This window comes from Jaculus jaculus, chromosome X, assembly GCF_020740685.1.
Source record: "Jaculus jaculus isolate mJacJac1 chromosome X, mJacJac1.mat.Y.cur, whole genome shotgun sequence".
Lineage (NCBI taxonomy): Eukaryota > Metazoa > Chordata > Mammalia > Rodentia > Dipodidae > Jaculus > Jaculus jaculus.
Window position 1 is genome coordinate 18,192,229 of NC_059125.1, and position 21,722 is coordinate 18,213,950.

Sequence of the window (21,722 nt, forward strand, 5' to 3'; positions counted from 1 at the left end):
CTAAAACCAACACATGTTTTTCTATTTAAATATTAATTGGGTACCTTTTGTATGTCAATAGAAATTTTAAAAATCATCATTTTAAACCACTTAAAAAATCTTGCTATGGGGCTTGAGAGGTGTCTTTGGTTAAGTGCTTCCAAGGCAAGAAAGAGGGCCTGAGAGGTCTTGGAATTGCCCCAGACAAACCTCCAGAGCCCACATAAACACCTGGTAACACTCCTATAACTCAAGTCCCACAAAGGGGAGCAACAACCAGGGAATTCCACAGGCTCATGAAAAACAGTAAGCTCTGGTATCAGTAAGAGACTTCAATGCAAAATAAGAATAGAAGGAACAGCTGTGAAGCAGGACACAGCAAGCAAGCTCCCCAGTCACAGGCACTTGATACTTACTGCAAGGGCAAATACATGTTATTACACTACAAGATCATACACCCCCACACCACCCCACACACACTCACTCGCATCATTACACAAACACCAGCCAAAAAATTTATAGACTAATGTGTATATCATAACATTTTAAGTTATCAAGCATTTTAACATAGAATATGGAAAAGCTGTCCTTTATTTAGGCTTTATTCATTTCCTTTCATTTTTTATAGTTTTCAATTCAGAGTCTCTGAGAACTTTTAGGATTCTCTCTTAGGTTTTGTGACTTGCCATATTATAAATAGTGTATTTAAAATAATCATTGTTTAATTTGTCTATTCTAATTTAGAGGACTACTTTTTTTTTTGTTTTTGACTTTACATCTGGACACTGCTAATTATCCTTACTAATTTCAGTATTTATAGCAACATTACAGGTACATAAACAGGTTGTCTATGAGTAATATCAGCTTTAATTCTCCTTTCCTAGCCATTTTTGTAATCAATTGTACTTGTTTTAGTTTATATTTTAAATGCTTGCTACAGTGAAGTTATTGTAGATATACATTCTTATATATAGTTCTCAGTATCACGAATTTATTATAAAAATGCTCTAGGTGCCTCTTAGTCATAGCCTTCTCAGGTTTTATTGTTTCTGCATACTAGATTTGTATCGCTACCTCCTCTACTATGATTTCACACCATTTCAGATATTTAAATGGATTAAAATGCTGATTTTCTGTCCACTGAGCTCAAAATACTTACCTGCCCTTCTGATCTCAGTAACTGATCACAGCTTTCAGAGTACTTTTTCATCTATTTTGATTTTCTTTCTGTTTTAAATAAATACTTTATTTATTTATTTGCAGAGAGAGAGAGAGAGAGAGAGAGAGAGAGAGAGAGAGAGAGAGGGAGAGGGAGGGAGAGAGAATGGGCATACCAGGTTCTCTAGCCACTACAAATGAACTCCAGATGTATGTGACACCTTGTGCATCTGTCTTTACTTGTGTACTGGGGAATCGAACACCAGTTGTTATGTTTTGCAGGGAACATCTTTAACTACTGAGCCATCTCTCCAGGGTCTATTTTAATTTTCTTACTTTAGCAGTTACTTCGTGTGGAGAATACCAGGGCAATGTGCTTACTGTTTTCTTTTTCATTAGGAGAAAAGTAAAATTGCATTAATTTTAAGCATTCCTAATCAATGTATCAAATGTGGGCAACAGAATTCAGACAAGATTACTTGTAGTTTGTTATTTCCATCCAGGGTAGCAAATTGAAATATTCCCCTATTTGGTTAATGGCTGTGGTAAATCCTTAACATCTATAATCTGAGATGGAGAAGTCAGAATTTCACTTGTGCCTTATATTTCTTGTAGTCTTCTTATTTACCACAAATGACTGGTAGCTAGGTATTTATTAAAGATGAATGAGTTTCTAAGATGATAATTGGAAATAATGACCACTACTTTTAATTATGGCAGTAGTATTCAGCACTTAGATAGCTGTGAACTATGTGCATCCCATGTGTTCCTACAGAAAATATTAACCTCAAAATTAAGCATCCTGTGAACACTGATGAATTCACATTTGGTGAGGGGCAGTAAAAACTATTCCTACCAAGGTATGTCAAGGAATATAATGAGGTTGGAAAGAATGTTTTCCTTTTGCAATACTCTTTCCAATTCTGGCTCTTTACTTTCTGGTATCTCAATTGAGTAGACTGGTGTGACGTGGAGACTAAAGCTTTCATTAAGATGCCAAAGAGGGCTGGAGAGATGGCTTAGCAGTTAAGCGCTTGCCTGTGAAGCCTAAGGACCCCGGTTCGAGGCTCGGTTCCCCAGGTCCCACGTTAGCCAGATGCACAAGGGGGCGCACACGTCTGGAGTTCGTTTGCAGAGGCTGGAAGCCCTGGCGCGCCCATTCTCTCTCTCTCTCCCTCTATATGTCTTTCTCTCTGTGTCTGTCACTCTCAAATAAATAAATAAATAAATAAAAAGATGCCAAAGATTATATAATGCTATAAAATAATAGCAGCAATAGCAACACTGAAAGGGACATTCTGCACTTTTTCATTAACACTTTCCAAACTAACTAACTGAAACAGCACACAGAATACCATGCTACTTCAATCTAAAATCTTACTATATTTTAAACATAATCACCAAGGCAAATTTTCATTAGCAAATCAGATAGTTGCATTTACCTTTGAAAAATAAACATTAGAACAGGGCATGGTGGTGCACGCCTTTAATCCCAGCACTCGGGAGACAGAGGTAGGAGGATAGCTATGAGTTTGAGGCCACGCTGAGATTCCGTAGTGACTTCCAGGTCAGCCTGGAATAGAGTGAAACCCTACCTCAAAAAATAAATAAATAAAATAAAATAAAATAAAACATTAGCAAAGAGCACATATTTTATTTTCAAATTTGGAAGTGTCAGTATTTTCTTCTCCTTAATATTCAACTGATGTAGAATTATAATGTCATACCAACTTTAAATTAATTTATTACATTAAGCTTGAAATTCTTATCAACTGAGTCAAATGAAATGCTTAGTCTAATTAAACTTCTGCTAAAATAATATGTAAAAAAGCTGTATGGAATGTGAAAAATTCAAGTGATTTCATATCTATCCATTTAATTGCTGACTTCAAATTCACAATGATCCACCTACCTAGGCCTACCTGAGTGCTGGGATTAAAGGTTTACCTCATCGCACCCTGAGAGATAAGTTGTTTTTTTTTTTTGTAAGAACAGAGAGAAAAAAATGGGTATGCCAGAGCCTGTAGCTGCTGCAAACTAACTCCAGTTGCATGTGGCACTTTGTGCATCTGGTCATATGTGGGTACTGGGAAATCGAACCCTGGTCATCTGGCTTTGAATGCAAGCACCTTAACTACTGAGCTACCTCTCCAGCCCTAGTCATGTCTTTTATGTTGAATGCTATACTGATAAATGGCATCATGATTCTGAGGACAAATATAAGAAAACTAGCCTATCTCTCAGTTCCTTATTTGTAAAGCAAATCCATTGAAGTAATATCATCTTGTCATCACATGTCACAGTGATGCAGGATTTGAGGATCCAGGGAGGGATTAAATTCTGTAAAGATGTAACACATCCCAGACCCATGGACCCCAACTTCTAGGTACTAATACAAGTTAAATAAAAATTGAAACATGGACTCTGAGAAGGGAAAATTCTGAATTATGAATTTTATTTTGGGGAGAGTTGGGATCCAGAGGGAATGCTAGCACAAAGCCCCAAGCCAAAAAGAAATCCTCTCTATTCCCAGCCTAGGAAGGGAGAGCAGTGATGAAGAAAAGTCTCCTTAAATAGGAAGATCTCTGGAGAAAGGGTCTGGAGAAGGGAAATACACTCATGAAAAACAAAACATGAGAGCTCAAGCCAAAATGCCACCCTCATATAGAGCATTAGAGAAGATTAAGAGATAAAGGATTCTGAGTTTAAAGAGAGATCACACATACAGTAATACAGGAAACCCATTAACAATGCAGGAAAGTGCACAGACAAAAAGAAAGCCTTCCCCTTTTCCCAGTCAAGCTGGGAAACAGGGAAGAATAGGCACATATACAATACACCTATAGTTTCAGAGGAAGAAAAGGAAGCCAAAAGAAAGATTTACATACAGCAAGCATAGAGAAGTTCTCCCCCTTCCTAGCGGGAAGGGAGAGACAGCTTACTAAGGTAAGGACCAGAAGAGCCAAGGACTAGGAGAATGACAGGGATAGCCAAGAAAGTTCTACATGTGCGGCCAACCTCCTTTATTTGGGTCAGATATCCAATTGAGATGAACCTCATCATCAGACTATGTTGTTCAAAGGAGAGACCTGAGTCGTTGGTGGACTCAAGAGGCCAAATCAGAGCTAAGGGGTCATTCACAGGAATGATAAGCTGAGAAAGAAGAACTCTGCTGCTGAGGAAGTGCTTGCAGCCATCTTGGATGAGACTGGATCAGATGAGGGTTTGAACCCTGCCAGTACATGTAAGGTGACATCCATGTTCTCCTTGGGCCTCTGTCCCTATTCATAAGTAAAAGCTGTCTTGCTCTTATTCTCCTTCAACAGTGTCATTTAGAGAGAACTAAGAATGTTTTATGAGAAACCTCCAATAAGTTTTTCTTAAGAAATCCAGCTACATTTTCTATTCTAGACCATATGTTAGACAATGGAGGTATAAGGTGGATCATTTTACGGTATTAACCTTCAGTTAGGTGTTTTGTGAAAACATGCAAAATTGAGAACAGAATCAGAGACTTAGCTAAACATTAGTCAGCAGGACCCAGTCACATTTCTAGCCTGATAATTTTCATTTCTTTCAATAAATTACTTGATGTGTTTTCCATTTTTCCAAATAAGATGGATCTGGTTATATTTTTATTAACTGCTTAGTTACTTACACAGTATGAGTGAAAAATCAATAAATTGGTTATTTTTCCCAATGTCCATCACACAGAAAATTGCTGACTCCTAAGCTGTGCCAAAATGAGGTGGATTGCTTGCTACCATTTCTTTTATAAGGCCTACTGGATGCTGCATTGTGTGGTCCATGGCTCATGATTATTTCTTCCTTAGTGGCTATAAAGAAGTGACAACATTTTATTTCTTATTGCCAATCCTGTGAATAACAATTGAGCTCTCAAATTCTATTGCAGACACCCATAAATTCAAGGATCTCTGTGCTTAAGTTTTTCCTCCAAGGCTTGTCAAATTGATGTCAGTTTCCTTTATCCAAATGTTCTCTTGGTGAGCATTTTTTTACTGGTGCTTTGAAAAAGCAACTCAACCAAACAAAAGAATTCAGATTAGAAATGTCCTTGGTTTTAGATAACAATATGAGATGTGAAATAAATGGGAGGGGAAAAATTCTCCCTGTTGTAGCTCTGAGCATGGAAGACAATGGAGTTGTGATTCAGTTCATGAAAATGTGTTAGAGTAGGTAAATTGGCCTTTAGCTTTTCTTGCTGCTGAAACAAAATGAGAATATAAATAGTGTTTAATTTCTCTTATCACTGAATGAGATGTTATAACTCATTGAATTTGCACTTATGTTTATAATATTTACCTAGCTCCGCAATATACGTATTATTTCTATAACTTCCAGGATTTAATTTCTATACTCAAATGGGAACTCAGAGAATCACTGATTGAATATACAATACTTTCCTCTAGAGAAATAGTTTAAACTTTAATTTAGTGATTTTTAAAAAAAATCATTTGATCTCCTATCAGTACTACTTGATCAATTTTTTTAAAAAATATTTTATTTATTTATTTATTTATTTTTAAGAGAGAGTAAAAGATGCAGGTAGAGAGAATGGGCACACCAGGGCCTTTAGCCACTGCAAATGAACCTCTGTGTCTCTGGATATCAGGTTTGGTAGGAGATGACTCTTCTCTGTGTCTACCACCTTCACCAAGGTTCACCAAGAAAACAGCACTATTGCTTGTCTCCACAATTATTCTTAGCTTCAACTGGGGCCCTTTTGAGGTATGATGGGGTGGTTCTCTCCTTAGGATCTACATCTATCTGAAGAAAGGCAAGCAAATTCTCCAACGGAGAGTAAAGTTAGCACAAGATAAGTGGGATAACCCTTGTTTATTTTGTTTTTTTTTTTTTTTAGAGATAATGTAATATGTGTAGGCCCTCTTATAGCCCACTATTGCTGGAAGCTTAATAATGGAGAGCTGGCTCATTTTTGGATATGATTCTGACTTGTTTCCCAGTTCCGGCTATGAGTTCTGATCCATTGAGCATATCAATTAGCCAAATCAAGAGCAGTTGGTTTCCCACCATACCTATGTGCCACTATTGCACTTGTGTGAGCATCACGTCAGGTTGTTTGCTGCTGAGTAGCTAAGAACATGAGTTGCCTGGACATATATTGGTCATTTTTCCCCAGTCGCCCATGTAGCACCTTCTGGCACTAGATGCACTGACTGTCTGGGGACTGACTCTCTTCCAGCTTCCAGACATGTCATTCCATTATACGTGTCAACTGCATATAGTGCCTTCAGCAGTAGGGTCTTACCACTAACCTTTGGTGGGTCATCAAGTACTCTGACAGAAATCTGTCATTCTTTTAGGAAACCTCACAGGTCTCTCTGATCAAAAGCTCATTATGGATGATAGCCACATGTTAATATTGGGAGTTACAGATCAGCTCCCAAGGAGTGAAAGAAGAAAAAGACAAGTAATATAAAAGATACAGAGAGAGAAGAGGGAGAAAGAAACAGAGAGATAGAAACAGAAACAGAAGGAGTTTAAGGACAGGCTTCATCATACCCTCTCCAGAGCCTTGTGATTCAGGTGTTCCCTTTAAGGGCCTGGTGAAGGTTCAACCATTTGTTCTGTCATTTAGGATGTAGAATTTTATGGTAGCATTGCTGTTTGGGTCCAGTTTTGTGTTTTCCCTTTACCCCCTTACCCTCCCCCTCTCCCCACCCACTCTATTGTCTGGTCCTCGAGATGCTTGCTAGGTATGTTGGCATCTCAGGTAGATTATCAGTGATTTTCTTTATGTGATTGGGTGAGTTCACTGAGAATGATCTGTTTCGAGTTGGACCATTTTTCTTCAAATTTCATTGTATCATTTTTCCTTACTGATGTGTAGGATTCCATCATGTAGATATACCTCATCTTAGTTATCCATTCATCTAATGATGGACAGCTGGGCTGATTCCAGATCTACGCGAGCAGCTATAAACATGGTTGAGTAAATCTCTCTGGACTGAGGGATGAAGATTTTAGGGTACATGCCCAGTAAGGGAATAACTGGGTCTGTTGGTAACTCTAGAGTGAACGTTTTTATGAGTCTCCACATTGATTTCCACAGTGGTTGTACCATCTTACATTCCCACCAACAGTGGAGCGTTCCTATTTCTCCACATCCTCACCAGCATTTATTTTCATTTGATTTTTCTTTTTTTTTCGAGGTAGGGTCTCACTCTGGTCCAGGCTGACCTGGAATTAACTCTGTCATCTCAGGGTGGCCTTGAACTCATGGCAATCCTCCTACCTCTGCCTCCCGAGTACTGGGATTAAAGGCGTGCGCCACCATGCCCGGCTTCATTTGATTTTTTTTTAATGTTTTCTATATTATTGGGGTAAGGTGGAATCTCATAGTTGTTTTAATTTGAATTTCCCTAATGATTAGGAATGATGAACATTTTCTTAAGTGTGTGTTTTCCATTGTATTTCTTCCTCTGAGAACTCCCTGTCCAGTTCTTTGCCCCTTTTTGTGAGTGGGTTGTTTGACTTTTTATTGTTTAGGTTTTGAGTTCTTTGTAGATTCTAGAGATTAGGCCTCTGTCAGCTGGATATTTAGCAAATATTTTCTCCCATTATGTGGGTAATCTATTGGCTCTGCTTTTTTTTTTTAATTTTTGTCTGTGAAGAAGATTTTCAGGTTCATGTGGTCCCATTGGGTGAGTGATTGTTTAAGATCCTGTGCTACTGGGGTTTTGTTCAGGAAGACTTTTCCCATTCCTAACTCATGGAAAGTTCCTACTATATTCTCTTCCAGTAGCAATTCTGTTTCTGGTCTTATACTGAGGTCTTTTGGACTTGATTGTTGTGCATGGTGAGAGGCATGGGTCAGGTTTCAATTTCTTGCAGATTTGTCTATTACCATTTGTTGAAGATTATTTTTTTTTTTCATTCCAGCTAATATTGTTGGGGACTTTGACAAATATCAAGTGGCTATAGTTACTTGACCCAAAGTCCAGGTACTCAATTCCATTCCATTGGTCTGTATTCCAGTTTTTATACCAGTACCATGATGTTTTTATTACTATGGCTTAATAAAATACCTTTAGATCAGGTATGGTGATGCCTCCAGAGTTGGTTTTTGCTGAGGATATGCCTAGATATCCGAGGCCTTTTGCCTTTACATATGAATTTTGAGATAATTATTTCCATCTCTGTGAAGAACAATGTTGGCATTTTGATTGCTATTGCATTAAATCTGTATATAGTCTTTGATAGGATTGACATTTTCACAATACTAATTATGCCTATCCAGGAGCATGGGAGGTCTTTCCATTTTCTCAAATACTCAATTTCTTTTATGAGTGTTTTTATGTTTTCATTGTATAGATCTTTCACTTCCTTGGTTAATGTTATTCCAAGGTATTTTATTTTTTTATTGCTAGTGAAAATGGGACAATGTCACTTATTTCTTTCTCTGTATCTTTGTCATTTGCATATAGAAAAGGTATTGATTTTGTATCCTGCTACTTTGCCAAGGGAATTAATCACCTTTAATTGTTTGGGGATGGAGGCTCTTACATCTCTTATGTACAGAACCATATCATCTGAGAACAGAGAAAACTTCTTTCTTTCCAAATTGTATCCCTTTTATTTCTTTCTCTTGTCTTATTGCTTGAGTAGGACTTCCAATACTATATTGAAGAACAGTGCTGAGAGTAGACACCCCTGTCTACTTCCTAATCTCAATGGCAATGCCTTCAGTCTTTTTCCATTAAGTATTATTTGGGCTTTAGGAGCTTTTATATAGCCTTTATTCTGTTGAGATAAAAAAAAAATATAACCATGCCAATTCTCTTCAATGTTTTGATCATGAAGTTATGTTGTACTTTGTCAAAAGCCTTCCCTTCATCTATTGAAATGATTGAGTGGTTTTTTGTGTTTAACCTAGTTTTTGTGGTATATTACATTGAGAGATTTCTGTACGGTGAACCACCCCTACATTCCTGGGATGAAGCCCACTTGATCAAAGTGGATAATGCTATTGATGTTTTGTTTGATTCGGTTTGTGAGGATTTTGTTCAGGATCTTTGTGTCGTCAGGGAAGTAGGCTGGTAGTTTTCTTTTCTTGTGGTATCTCTGCCTAGTTTTGGTACTTTGGTGATAGTACTTTCATAGAAGGAGTTGTGGTGCTTTCCCTGTTCTCTAATTGTGTGGCACAGTATAAAAAAAAAGATTGGTTTCATTTATTCTATGATGGTTTGATAGAATTCAGCTGAGAAACCATCTGGTCCTTGACTCTTCCTTTTGGGGAAGTTTTTGATTACATTTTCAATCTCAATGGGTGAGATAGGTTCACATAGAAGATTAATCTGCTCTGAGTTTAGCTTTGTTAGATAGTGTATGCCCAGGAATTTATCAATTTCCTTCATAATATCCATTTTGTGGGATAGAGATTTTTGAAATAAGTCCTGATGATTCTCCCAATTTCACTTGTATATGTAGTGATCTTACCATTTTCTTGGTGGGTCTTTTGTTGATAATTTCTAGCAATACAGCATTGTGATATGATATCATGTAGGGGATTATGTCAATCTTCCTAAGTATATGGAGGCAGACTATGTGACCCAATATATGATCTATTTTACAGAAGGTTACATGGGCTGCTGAGAAGAATGTATAGTCTGGGGCTTTGGGATGGAATTTTCTGTAGATGTCCATTAGGTCTAATTGTTCTATGGTTTTGTTGAGTTCTCTCACTTCCCTGTTGATTTTAAGTTTGCATGATCTATCTATTGCTGATAATGGAGCATTGAAATCTCAAATTATTATGGTATTGGTTGTTATTTCTATTTTATTGTCAAGTAGGTTTTGTTTTATAAATTGTGGTGTGCCTGTGTTTGGTGCATAGAAATTTATGATTGTAATATCCTCTTGATGGATCATTCCCTTGATATGTAGGAAGTGGCCTTCTGTGTCTTTTTTCATTATTTTTGGTTTGAAGTCTATTTTATCCAATAGTAGTATAGCTATGCCTGCTTGTTTCTTATTCCGATTTGCTTGGAATATATTTTTCCACCCTTTCACCCCGAGGAGGTGTCTGTCCTTGGTGGTGAGGTGAGTTTCTTGAAGACAGCAGATTGAGCGATCTAATTTTCTGATCCACCCTGTTAGCTTATGGCTCTTAATGGGTGCATTCAGGTCATTAATATTTAGAGTAATAACTATGATGTTTGATTTGATTCCTGCCATATTGTGTTGGTTTAGTTGGTTTGGTGTTTCCATGGACTTTCAAATTTGTTGTGCCTTCTTTGAGTTTGGTTATTGTGATCTGCTTCTTGCAGGCACTTAAAGTTGACTATTTAACTCTTCTATGTGGAGAAGTCCCTGAAATACTCTCTGTGGGCTTGGTTTTGTGTTCATATAGTTGTAAAGCTGAGTTTTGTCATGGAAGGTTTTTCTTACACCATCTATTATAAGGGATACTTTTGCTGGGTAGTGTAGTTTGAGTTGGAAGCCATAGGTTTTTAAACTTTGCAGTGTTCCATTCTAGGCCCTTCTGGCTTCCAGGGTTTCCACTGAAAAATCTGAAGTAATTCTGATGGGGTTACCGTTATATGTGATGTGCTCTTTTTCCCTAGCTGCTTTTAGGATTTTCTCTTGGTTGTCAATGTTTAGAGTCTTAATGACAATATGTTCTGGAGAGTTTCTCCTTTGGTCCAATCTGTTTGGAGTTCTGTTAGCTTCTTGTATCTTGATAGGGTTTTCTTTTGTGAGAGTGAGAAAGTTTTCTTTGATAATTTCATTAAATAATTCCCCATGCTTTTGGTCTGAGTTTCTTCTCCTTCTGGTATTCCTGTGATCCAAATGTTAGGAGGTTTAAGGGTATCCCACAGTTCTCTCATGTTCTGTTCACAGAACACTTTGAACTTATTGAAACTTTTGAACCCTCAAAATGTTTCTTCTGTTTTGTTATCCAGGTCTGAGTTTCTATCCTCCAAATGGCTGTCTCTATTATTGAGAGCTTTTATAGAATATTGGGCTTTTTCACTTATGTTTGCATTGTCTACTACTTTTCTACTTACAGATTCCATACCTCTGTCAAATTCCCTTTTCACATCATTTTCTTATTTTCTTGATGCTTCTTGGAATTCATTTTTGCATTTATTTATGTCTTCATTTAGCTAGCCAGCTAATTTTTGCACCCCCCCCCCTTTTTGGGCTCTCTTTCATAGCATCTGACTGTCTTCGGATCCTTTCCAATTTCTTATCTACTAGGTCTAGTCTAGTGTTGACAGCATCCACATGATTATCAGTCCTTTGTTGTTTTTCTGCAAGTACTACTATTAGTTTGGACAGGGTTGCATTGCTCATATCTTCACTTTGGGATTCTTATCCTAAAGTTTCTTCTATATTTTGATTGGAGACAACTATGGTAGGACTGGGTGAACTTATTGGATTTACTTGCATTTGATTTTTCATGTTATTCCTTTTGTGCTGTGGTCTGCCCATCACAGTGTAGGGGCAGGGAGAGTGGGATGGAGGTCAAGGTGGGTGGGGGCAGTGGCATGTCTTTCATGTAGGACAGAGGGAACAGGGGTTCAGGCTCAGGGTGGGGAATGAGGGATTTTGTTGCAGGGCAAGGGAGCAAGGAGCTTTGGTGCAGGGTGGGGGAGTGGAGGAGGGTGTGTGGGTAGGAGGATGGGGAGCTAGGAGCTTTGGGTCCAGTGGGGGATTTAGTAGGGTGGGAGAGTGTGGGTCTTTGGCACAGGGTGGAGCAAGGGTTTTTGGCATGGGACAGAAGAATGAGGGGCTTTGGCGCAGGCAAGGGAGTGAGCAGGACAATGGAGCAAATAAGTTTGTCATGGGCCTGAGGAGCAAGGGGCTTTGGCATAGGAAAGGGACTTAGCAGGGTGGTGCATCAAGGGGTTTTGGTGCTGTGTGGGGGGAGCAGATCAATCTCCCATGCATTGCAGAGCAGGTGGAACTAGGCTGGCCTGTGTCCCCTAGCTTGCAGTTAGTGAGGAGGAACCTGAGACTGGGTGTATGGCTAGGACAACTGCTTGAGGGGATTGGGGACCTGGTGGCTACCTGGGAACATGGGAATCAGCCAATTCCCTTTTATGTCCCTTTGCACCCTCCCACTGGAGGCCTATTAGAGACTGCAATCCCCTGTAAGTCCTTAAGGTCTTGCCTTTCCTTCCCCAAGGAGGTGTAAAGTGGTTAGGCAGACACCATCTTACCATCTTGACCAGAATTTCCTTTGTGTGTGTGTCGGGGGGGTGGAGACTCACTCTAGCTCAAGCTTACCCAGAATTCACTATGTAGTCTCAGGATAGCCTTAAACTCACAGAGATCTTGCTACCTCAACTAATGAAGTGCTGAGATCAAAGGTGTATGCCACCATGCTCTGCACAAAGGACACTTTTGATGACATTCTTAAAAAAAAAAAAAAAAAAAATATATATATATATATATATATATATATATATATATATATATATATACACACACACACATATATATGAGAGAGAGAGAGGATGAAAGAGGCAGATAGAGAAAATGGGCACAGTAGGGCCTCCAACCATTGTAAATGAACTCCAGATGCATGTGTCACCTTGTGTATCAGGCTCCTGTGGGTCCTGGGGAATCTTACCTGTGTCTTCAGGCAAGCACCTTAAATGGTAAGCCATCTCCCCCACCCTTATGACATTCTTAAAGAGTTTTCTATGTTTATCAAACATCTACCTAAAATAACATTTAACTGTAAGTATTTTAGATTTTATTCATATGATGAAAAGGTATAACATAAAATTTGTGAAATTTATTTCTTACACATTTTACATTTTGAATACTTTTAGGCAATTTATATTATGAAAGTTTAAAAATGGCCATATGAACAATGACCCATCTAACTCATTAAAACAATTTTTTTCTTCTGAAGGATTATGCACTTAAAACGCTGCTTCTTTATGTTCCCTTTGTTTTACCTGTAGCACTATAGAGATGGCATCCTACCAGTTGAGAAGCCATGCTTCTTTTTCTCTCATTCATGATCTTGATGCTATAGTCAGAATTTGCCCCTTTCCCCTTTTCATTCCAAATCCAGCAGAGTTTATAGGCTATAATAAATGTACTATATTTTGACCTTTTGTAAGTATTCTATCTAATTAAGTAGATGGTGTAGTTTATTGCTAAGAGATACTTTTTGATCCTGTTTGAGGCATATTTACTAGACATTGAACCATAAGCAATATTACCCGTTGAATACAGAAGGGTCACTAAATTTCATGCAAACACTTTCAATTAGTTTTAGAAAACCCTTGAAACATGTTTGTAATAATTAAATGGTAAAAAGAGTGGAACTCATTGATTTATATTGGCACATTGACTATGGATGTCTTGTATCATTTTTTTCAGTGTTATGGCTTCTGCCATATACTTACATAATTCAAAAGGAATTTAATAAAAATGAAACTATAAAAATAACAAAATAACTTATATTATGTTGCAAGAAATAACATTTTTATTGACATTTCTGAGGAAAATCTGAAAACCTGCTTATGACTGAGCTGCATATGAGTACATGATCTTTAATACCACAGTAAAATTTTTATTGCTTACTGCTTATTTATGAATATAATTTTCTCTGTAAGTACTAGTAACTGAAACATTTTTAATGCATGTCCATAATCCACTTAGAAATAAGTATATTTTTTTCATGGCAGTAATTATACTGCATTATTTTAATCACACACACACACACACACACACACACACACATATATATATACACATACTTATTTATTTATAGTGAGTAGATTAGTCTAAACATACAATATTAAGAATAGAGAAAGAGTGATGAAGTTTATAGTAGATATATTATTCCCAAATATAAACTACCATACTTATTGTAGTTCTGATTTTATAGAAAATAAAGCATATTTGAGAGACAATTATCTTTAAAGATCCAGTACTTATGATAAAATGATGTTATTATTTATGAAAAAAGTAATAAATATTTTAAATTTTAGGATTTGCACTGAATATAGTTGAAATAAATATATTTTTCTTAAAATATTAATTTTGCATAAAATCATGAGAATATATTCATCTTTAAAAATTTGATTTACATTATACATTAAAATAGTGTATATACTTATATGTGAGGGACACAATAAATATATTCCATTTATTACTCAGAGAATATCATAATTTTTTCCTAGAGTGGTTTAAATAATTTGGTTTATAGAGATTAAAGGGTTTCAGTACTTTTCCAGTAATCAGCACAATATTTTTATAATAAGCTATATAAAGTCTTTATGGAAAAAAAGAATACCTTTTATTTCTAAATTCTATACATTATATGATCATAATTATATAGAAGTAATTCCAATAGAAGATTTTTTTTTTTCATGAGTTTGTATTGCCTTAAAAGGTGTATGTTGGGATCTTAGGGAGAAACATGTTACATGTTATCTTCATTATGTTAGGAGAAACCTTTCTTTCTTCAAATTGCTTTAAAATATCTTTGCATTTGAACAAGAAAGAGAAACATATTCTGAATAATAATGAAAGGCACATTTTTTTAAAAAAATATGGAAAAAGCAGAAGTGTTTATCATAATTCCTAATATACACACAAAACCAAAATCAGATCTTTTGACAAAGCATTTGTACCATTTTTAATTAAATTCACTTAAAATTATGTGCTGATGTTTTTGGTTCTCACCTCGTCAGGTACTAGGAGATCGATGGGCTAATATCTGTAAGTGGACAGAAGACCGCTGGGCTCTTTTACAAGATATTCTTCTAAAATGGCAGCGCTTTACTGAAGAACAGGTAAGTCTTTGTAGGGGGAATTTTGGTAGCAAAATGTGGAGAAGGGTTTTATTGGAAAACTAATAAAATCTTCTGTGTTAATCTAATATTTTTCATATCTGGAATCCTTTGGTTTCTTCCAGTGCCTTTTTAGTACATGGCTTTCTGAAAAAGAAGATGCAATGAGAAAGATTCAAACAACGGGTTTTAAGGATCAGAGTGAAATGACATTAAGCCTTCAAAAAATATCTGTATGTATATTTTAGTCTCCCATAATCTTTTAAGAACCCCATTGATGTATACAATTATCATTATTCTTTGTATTCTAGCATGTCTTAAACCAAATGTTTATTATTTTTGCTTAGATCAAAGATTATTCAAAGGTTGCATACTAGTACTTTCCTTAACTTTTCTAATTGTGTTTTATACAGGTCTTAAGTACACCTATGGCGAAAATTTAAAAAAATAATAATAATGCAGTTCAAATAAAACACTAAGATGCATTTATATACCTTCCCTGATAACCTAACCACAATATTTCTATACAGAGAGACTGAATTTGATTGTCAAAATGATGTATGAGAAGTACAAGAGATCTTTGTCCTTATAACTAAAAGACTTTGCATGCTTGGCAAACAGAAATCAAATATCATTGTACCTCATATGTGCCTAATATTTTAAGAATGGGATTACTTTGGCAATAAAAGGAAGCCAGAGAAATGTTCACCAAAACATTTTGATTTCCTTTGGAATAACATATATTGAAAATACCCTCACTTACTTCTTACTCTGTGAATTTTATTATTTTTGTAATGAGTTGAGAAATATTAGTATCATAACTTTAACAGAATATTCTAAATGTAGGAGTCATATATATGTGTGTGTGTGTGTGTGTGTGTGTATACATACTGATATAAATATATAGTGATATATATTTAGTAATAGCTACTATATAAGAAAATTACATTTAAAATATTTTAACCTTACTAAATTGAATATATTTGAGTCTGCATTTTTGTAATATTTAAGTTAGATGATTTCTTTAAAGCTAAATTTAAATTTTTTGATATTTCAAGTATGTATCACTTTACCAGATAATCAGTATCTGAGACTCACTGGCTTTAATAATATATACATTTATTATAACAACAAGCTAAATTTTACCATCAGATAAAGTTAAAGTAAAAATTCTTTTGTGAATGATATGATTCAAAAAGCCAAATTTGGGGGCTGGAGAAATATCTCAGTGGTCAAAAATACTTCTTTCCAAAGTCAGTGGGCCCTGGTTCTATTTTCCAGTACCCATATAAAGACAGGTGCACCAGGTCATGCATCTATATGGAGTACAATTGTAGCAGCAAGAGGCCCTGGTATACTCATGATCATTTTTAAGGAGTTTTTCTTTAATTTATTTTATTAATATATTTTCTCTTGCTTTTTTTCCTTTTTATTAAGAAAATACTTTGTATGGATACATCATGTGTTGGTACCCTCTTTACCCTCCTTTCTGCCCCCATTCTGCAAAGAACCCTTAGTGGGTTTACTGGTACTCTCCAAGGGTTTGCCAGTTATGGGTTGTGGGAGCTTTTTTGTTTTGTTTTGTTTTTTGAAGTAGGGTCACACTCTGGCCTAGGCTGACCTGGAATCCTATATGTGGTCTCAGGGTGGCCTTGGACTCACTCCAGTCCTCCCCAGTGCTGGAATTAAAGGCATGTGCCACCACGCCCTGAAAGTTGTTTTTACAATCTTTCTGTCCCCCTCCTCTATAAAACTCCCTAACCCTTGATGGGGATATTTTAAGTCAACTTCAGTGATGAGCTCCTAGAAATGTCTGGATTTCTGTTTTGGTAGGTGTTGAGTATCCTCAGCTTTTGTTACCTTCACCCTGGCACTGCTTGTTTGGTTCCCCAAGTCCTCCGTGGTTTCACCTGAGCCTTGGCTGAAATGTGAGGGTAGTTTATGTCTTCTGGTCTCTCTACCTTCTGAGAAAGAAAAACAGGTTTTCCAATGCAGAGGGAAGTCAGCATAGGTTAAATTGGATCAGTGTAATTAATTTAGGGAGATTTTGGTGGATGTAGCCCCTCTTTTAGCCAAACAATAGTGAGAGCTTGACACTAGAGAGCATAATCGTTGTCTCCCTAGGATACTGACCTGATTCGCAATTCCAAATATGGATTCCTTTACACTGAGTGGATCTCTTAGCCCATCCGAAAACTATTGGTTACCCACCAAGACAGTGTGCCACCATTGTGCTGGTGTGTACTTTATATATAACAGGCTATGCACAATTGTCACCTCTTCTCCCCCTTGCCCTGGGGGCCCTCTTCAGTGAGGTTAGGTTAGTCACTGTGGGGTCATGGAGGCCTCAGTCAGTCCCTATGGGATAGCAGGGAACCATGCCTCAGGATATTCCTACCCACTCTTTGGCTCTTACAATCTTTCTGACCCTCTTCTGCAAAGCTTAGGGAAGATTTCATTATGATCAGAGGAAACAACGCCTGCTCTTCATATTCCTAAAGCATGAAAGTCTTTGGAATTTCCCCCCTTGAAAATATGTTAGTGACTACTAATTTATCAGAGTATAGTCATGTACTCTGATTAAGAACCAAGCCATAGTTCTGGCCAAAGGCAGAGCCATATTCTTCAGTAGTTAATCTCAATAGGAATTGAAAAATCTCAATAGGATATGTGCTCTGCAAACATAGGAACTCTGCCTTTCTTTGCCATCACATTCTTAGTATTCAGGACAGTGACTCATACAAAGTAAAAGTTAATTATTTACTATATAAGACCTGTTAGTGACATCTCAAGGAAGAGAGACCTTAGTATACCTTAGAACATTAAAAATGTAAGACTTAACTTGTTCTTCAAGTGACTATGACACATATATTGTTGAATTTTTAAATTTTTATTATTTTCATGAATTATATTAGCCAATTATTTAGCTTATATAAACTTCATAATATCTCAAACTCAACTAGAATCTCTAGATGACTGGAACCTAGAAAAATCTGAAAGTCATGTTATATTGATACTATCAGGTACCTGGGTTGTGATGTTGGGAAGACTATGGCTATTAACCAAACTGCCCTTCCATGCCCTTCCATGTTCACTGTAATCATAGTAGGAGCTTAAGTTTAGCATGAATTTTCACATAGAGGCAAAGGACTCAAAACCCTACAAGTGAGACTTAAACTGTATTTAACATTATTGCTCCCCCACTTGGTTGGATAGAGCAATCATGAGCCTTCCCTGAATCAGTGGGAAGGAAATATATTTTGTGTCTTCATCTGGAGGCATCTCAGTCAAACAATTAAAAGCATCAAGGACAGGATTTGTTTAGTCTATTCCAGAAAGTTTCATATGCTAGATATTTAAATACTTAATTTATGTGATAATACATTCATAACTTTGCTAGCTTATACAAGTTATTATGAATATTCTAGCTTGAATTTGCCAACTGATAAAGTTCTTTTTAGGAACTAGAATAATACAAATATATCAAAGATAGAAGGAGTTTTGTAAACTGCCTAGTGAATCCCAATCCAGTCATATATCTAAAGTTCTTTGCAATCAGCCACTCAGGTTATTTCAGAAGAGGAAATTGAGGACCAAGGAAACAATAGGCATGGCTTATTCCAGGTACTGTATAATATTAATTTCAGAGTTAAAATAAGCTCCCAGATAACTGAACTCAGGTTGAGGCTTCTGAAGCTATTTTAAAACCCCTTGCATCATTATCTAATTCCTTGGGGGGGGGGAGACTGTAATTCTGAACTGTCATTTCTAAAGTTCATGTGCCAAGCCTCAGGACCATGAAAATTCCCTCATAGTATAATCGTTACAATATTTCAATGTGATTAAAATTCATATTATGTCACCATCGTTGTGAACAAAGTGAAAATATGTTTTGTATCAGTCTTACCATTTGATGGTTTAAGCCAATTAACAAAACTTGACAGCTGGTCTAGAATTTGAGGTAAAATTCCCCTGCTGACTAAGGCAGTGAATAAGAATTTAATGTTCATTAAAATATGTCACAATTTGAGATCCAAAACAGGTACCATCTGCCACCAATTCTTATTTCATACTTAGGTATAGATTCAATGTGCTAAAAAATTTTTTATTAACAATCAGTGTAATTTGTTGTGAAGTATTATCTTTACCAAAAATTGAGTTTCCCAAATCCTTTTTTTTTTTTTTTTAGGGACATTAGCTGATAAGTTTGATATTCCATTCCCTATAGGTTTGTGGGATTTATATCTAAAGATAACAGACCCACATTTTTATGATTATAAAATAAAAAACAAAGGAGAAAAAATTTCTCAGTGGTTAAAGGAGCTCATTGCAGTTTAAGGCTTGAATCTAATTCCAAAACCACTCACATAATCCAAACATTAAAAAAATAATAATAACACAAGTGTCGGGTGTGTTCACCAGCAGTGGTAAAAGGCCACGGTGTCCACACGTGCACACACATACACATCCAAATAATGAGTAATTAAATAAATAAGCAGTAAAAACTAATGCCTTTATGAGGTAAGTTCTACAATTTATAGAACTGTGATCCTCAGAACAGTACTTACAACATCACAATGACCCTTGTAAAAATGCAAAATTTTAAGACATCCCCAGGTCTATTGACTTGATTGTACTCAAGTAGGGCTCAGAAATCTGTATTTTAATAAGCATTCTATGTGAGTTTAAAGTTGAGAGCCCCTGCACTTGATCTATTTAAGAAAAAGAACTGGTGACTAGGATAAAATGTAGCACTTCTTATATTTTGATAGGTAACTACAGATAAGATAGATACAGAATTCAATTTCTCTAGTCTAAGATAAATAGTGTTGGCATTATACTAGGGTGCATACTTCTGATGAGAAAAAGGTGATGGTTTCCTGGACCTTCTGTAATTATTTATCCCATTGCAATTTCAATTCATCCTGTAACCTTGACTAGATAGGACTTGTCTACACTTGTCTTACAGAACAGTTGAATCTGTCTCTTCCCCACACGTAATACTGACTCCGTTTGCTTTGTTTATTTATTGTGGCTTCCCTTCTGCTTGGAGGTAGTTCCAGATACTGAGTTTTATGAAAGTAAATTATTTGACTCCTTCTAATATACAAGCCTTATAGAAGTTTTCTAAAGGTTCCTTTTACTTCCTGAATATTTCAGAACACTATGTCTCTAGAAGTACTCAGATATATGATAAATTTGATATGTAAAATACATATTCTTATGTTGGAGTAATTTGGAACAATTAAACTATAGAGAGCTCTGATATGAATAAAACTTGCTTCGTTTTTATTTTTTTTTTTTTTGTTTTTTAGTCATGGACATACTTAGTATGTAAACAACACATGTTGGTACCATCCTATACTTCATCCCAGACCCTTTTCCTCAACTTGCTTCTTTTTATAAAACTATATACATTTTTAGATATGGACAAATTTTGTATGTAAATACACATGTTGGTACCATCCATTCCCTCCTCTCTTACCCTTTTCTGAAGAGGCCTTTCTCACTGGGGATGCAGGTCATCCCCATGGGGATTGTGTGCCATGCATTATGGTGGTGGGGGTGGGGGAGAGTCAATGTCTTATTGCAGAATGTCCCAATATGTGCCTCTAACAATCTTTCTGCCCCATCCTCTGCAAAATTCCCTGAGACATTCTGGGAGCATTTTAAGTCTACTTCAGAGATAGGCACTTCACATGTTGGCCACTTTCCCTCGGTAGCTCATGTAGCACCTTCCAGCACTACATGGGATAATTATCTGAGGATAGAGAGAAGGAGAGAAAGAGAGAGACAGAAAGAGAAAGAATGGGATCGCCAGGGCTTCTAGCCACTGCAAATGAACTCCAGATGCATGTGCCACCATGTGCACTTGGCTTAGATGGTACCTGGAGAATCAAACCTGGGTCCTTAGCCTTAACTGCTAAGCAATTCTTTCAGCCCTTCATTTGAGTTTGTAATGTTTGCTATCCTTATTGGCATAAGAGGGAATCTCATAGCCATTTTAATTAGCATTTTCCTAATTATTAAGGATATTGAGCATTTTCTTAAGTGTATGATAGCCATTTGTAATCCTTATTCTGAGAACTCCCTATTTAGTTCTCTGCCCCAGTTTTGGAGTGGGTTGTTCAATTATTTTATTATTTAGTTTTTTGAATTCTTTGTAGATTCTAGATATTAGGCTTCTCTCAGTGGTATAGCTAGCAATTTTCTTTTTCCTATTCAGTGTGTAGCCTATTGGCTCTGCAATTGGTATATTTGTGCAAAAGCTTTTCAGCTTCATGAGATCCCATTGGTTGAGTGCTTGTTCAATTTCCTGAGCTACTGGGGTTTTGTTCAGGAAGTCTTTTCCAAGCCCTATATCATGGAGAGAACCTACTATTTCTTCTTCCAGTTTTTGAAGAGTTTCAATAGTTATATTGAGGTCTTTAAACCATTTTGACTTGATTTTTGTGTATGGTGCAAAGAGTGGGTCTAATATCAATTTTCTACATACAGTCATCCAATTTGTTCAACACCACTTGTTTAAATGCTGTATTTTCTCCAGTCTACATTATTGGCACCTTTTTCAAAGATCAAGCAAATGTAGTTCCTTTACCTAAGGTCTGGGTTTTCAATTCTGTTCCTTTGGTCTATGTTTCTGTTTTTATTCCAGTACACTGTTTTTGTCACTATGGCTCTGTAGTATAGCTTTAGATTGAGTATGGTGATACTGGAAGAGGCTTTTTGTTTGTTTGTTCATATGTTTTGTTTGTATTTTTTTTTTGTAAGGATACTTTT

At 36.4% G+C, this 21,722-nt stretch overlaps 1 protein-coding gene across 1 annotated transcript in view; it reads left to right on the forward strand.

Annotated features, from left to right (window-relative positions):
* The window catches only part of Dmd (dystrophin), a 2,157,654-nt gene that overhangs the window by 705,184 nt on the left and 1,430,748 nt on the right, over positions 1–21,722 (forward strand). Inside the window, exons 14-15 of the mRNA XM_045140973.1 lie at positions 14,844–14,945; positions 15,068–15,175. Of these exons, the coding sequence (XP_044996908.1) occupies positions 14,844–14,945; positions 15,068–15,175 (210 nt within the window). The remainder of the gene's footprint in view (positions 1–14,843; positions 14,946–15,067; positions 15,176–21,722) is intronic.